This window comes from Amphimedon queenslandica, unplaced genomic scaffold (genome assembly GCF_000090795.2).
Source record: "Amphimedon queenslandica unplaced genomic scaffold, v1.1 AMPQUscaffold_12198, whole genome shotgun sequence".
NCBI classification, from domain to species: Eukaryota; Metazoa; Porifera; class Demospongiae; order Haplosclerida; family Niphatidae; genus Amphimedon; species Amphimedon queenslandica.
In genome coordinates this window covers 13,959-16,604 of record NW_003547563.1, presented here as the reverse complement: position 1 = coordinate 16,604, position 2,646 = coordinate 13,959, and the positions used below count along the sequence as shown (strand labels likewise).

The window sequence follows — 2,646 nt, the reverse complement described above, 5'->3', positions numbered from 1 at the left end:
ATAAACTCATAACAATACATGTAGGTACAATGTACAGTAATACATTAGTATTTTGATTACATACTTCAGTTACTTATTACTACTAGTTAGTACTAACTATACATGTACCAGTACATGCATGTTGATGGAATTATTTGAGTCAATTCTGAGCCATTTTGTATGCATAGAAAGCTTCAATGATACCACCAGTCAATACTCCATTACTTCAGTACATGAATACACTCACCATAATCTTTGTGTATAGCTTCTCCTAGTTTAACATTAGCAGTGAACTTGCACAATACACTAGCAAATGTTTGTAGGTTGTTGTCATTACCAACAAGGACCTCTCTCAGTCCCTTTAGCAGTTCCTCACGTTGTTTACTGATGGAGGGACTAGCTGATTCAACATTGCTTAGTATCTGTCCTGTTATTACTAGTTCTCCATACAATAGTCTGGTTACACTGACAGGATCACAGAGAGAGGTAGAGAGGTCTGGGTAATGTTTGTTAAATATATCTTCAGATGATAGGGGGTGAGAAGAAGAGGAAGTTGCCATTAGAGACACAGGGCGTGGTCAGCCTCCAGTCAAAAGGGCGTGGCTCAATAATAATTAATACATGATAAATGAGTAAAAATAAAACTCAAAGAAACTACAATAGCATAGATATTATACAGTATGCCTATCATAGGATCTAATATAAAAATAAGATTTCACAATCCAAAAAAATCCAATCTGTCTTTAATATGCTCATAATAAGGTAAAGTAGAACAAGGTTCTTTATGTTGTTTGTCTAGCCCAAGTTTCCTTAGTGTATTATTGGTCTTGAGTGATTCCATTAGTATCATTACTCCATCAGTATCAATGTTAGTATGGTCGAGACGAAGTCCAGTGATGGTGTTGTTAGTGAGTAAAAGTTCAGCCAGTGACTGAGCACAAGCTGAAGTGATGTCAGGATTGTAACGAAGATATAAGTGTTTAAGTGTTCTATTATATTGTAGTGATTGTGCTAGTGCAATGACTCCATCATCACTCACTGAACTATGAATTAGGTTTAGTCTTGTTAATGATTTGTTGGTTGATAGTTGATAAGAGAAAGAGAGGACATCATCACATGATAATAATGAGGAGTATATATCAAGTTGATCTATTGTTCCTCTCTCCAATACAGTTGGTATTAGGACCTGTATACTGTCAGATGATGAGTAGTGGAGTATAATGATCTTATGTTTCTCCTCCAGTTTACTGATTACCTCCTTACATTGATCTACTGATGGACTAGTGAGTCGTACACCACTATGAATCCACTCTACCTTTCCATCCTTTTGTACTAATAATAAACACATAACTAGTCAGTTAATGCAATAATTTCTTTACATAAAGTAAAATTATAGTGTTTCATTAAAATAATAAATTATTGCCGACAAAACCCACACCCACACACACATGGATGGCTTGTGTGACTCACACACACACACACTCATACACACACACACACACGAAAATTAATTAATGATTTAATACCCACCTATTATTATACATGAATATTTAAGTACCAATTAAAAAAGCATGGCAATATCTAAATGTGTGATGGCAGCAAAGAGAGACAGCATTCTCTGTACGTCATGTATTTTAAAAGAATTTATAATCAAAAATTAACTGTATAAACAAAGTACATGTAGCATACAGTGTCCTTTATATGTAACATAAACTATAACTGTGTGCATAGGAGTAGTTAACATAGAGTTCAGTTACACAAACACCTTATCAGTTAAACCAATAGCTGAGTGAGGCTCAGACAGTGCGGGGAGAGTTGGGGCCCCATAAAAGATCTTTAACCCACCATTTCTGGTTCTCAAGGCCAGACTGTCTGTCCCTTGCCCAGTAAGCATTTTAAATGGAAGGGAAACCCCATACTCTGTTAATTTCGACTCTTAAGTCAATGGATGTGTTGAGCTTTGAAGATGCCAGTACTTTCAATCGAGGTGCAAGCCCAGCGCTAGGCTACGGTTATGGTAGCTGGGTCTTGAGACATAGCCCGGGGGTTAGGTCGAAACACAAACACACACACACACAAACACACACACACACAAACACACACACACTGATGATGCAGTGGGTTATGTTGTATCATTACAATTACCATGCATATACAATAGCAAATTCAAATAGTGTAATTGACTCACAATTTACTGTTAGTGATTTATCATCAGGTTTCATTACAATGTCTTCATTACCTATATGATTATTAATATAATAAATATTCATTTATTCATTCATGTACTTGATGTGTCATCGTCAGATGATTCATCTTTAATTGTCTCTGAGTCTGATGTCTCTTCAACTGGTACTTGTAATCCTTATAATAAAATAAATATCAAATTAATGTTGTATTAAATGTATTATACAGTACATACTGTTATTGTCTTCAAGTTTCAGTTTCAGTTGTTCTATTTCTTCTAGTCTAGTCTCTGACAGTTCCTTCAATGATGCTAACTCTTTCTCAGTATCTGTAGAAAATAAATCAAGAATTTCATAACGTAAAGAAATCATGCTACAGTAATGTAAGCAAGATTACCCTCTTGATAATAATGAGCATTGATGCATAAATAAAGCCTCCCCATTACCAGTTAGTTTCTTACCAATCATCTTTTCATCTTTTTGT

General features: G+C 35.1%; 1 protein-coding gene across 1 annotated transcript in view; it reads right to left on the bottom strand.

Moving 5' to 3' along the window:
- Positions 1-694: 694 nt before the first annotated feature.
- The window catches only part of LOC105314951 (uncharacterized), a 10,229-nt gene continuing 8,277 nt past the window's right edge, over positions 695-2,646 (bottom strand). Inside the window, exons 15-18 of the mRNA XM_011409402.2 lie at positions 2,399-2,535; positions 2,266-2,340; positions 2,168-2,218; positions 695-1,311 (exon numbers count right to left, since the gene is read on the bottom strand). Of these exons, the coding sequence (XP_011407704.2) occupies positions 695-1,311; positions 2,168-2,218; positions 2,266-2,340; positions 2,399-2,535 (880 nt within the window). The remainder of the gene's footprint in view (positions 1,312-2,167; positions 2,219-2,265; positions 2,341-2,398; positions 2,536-2,646) is intronic.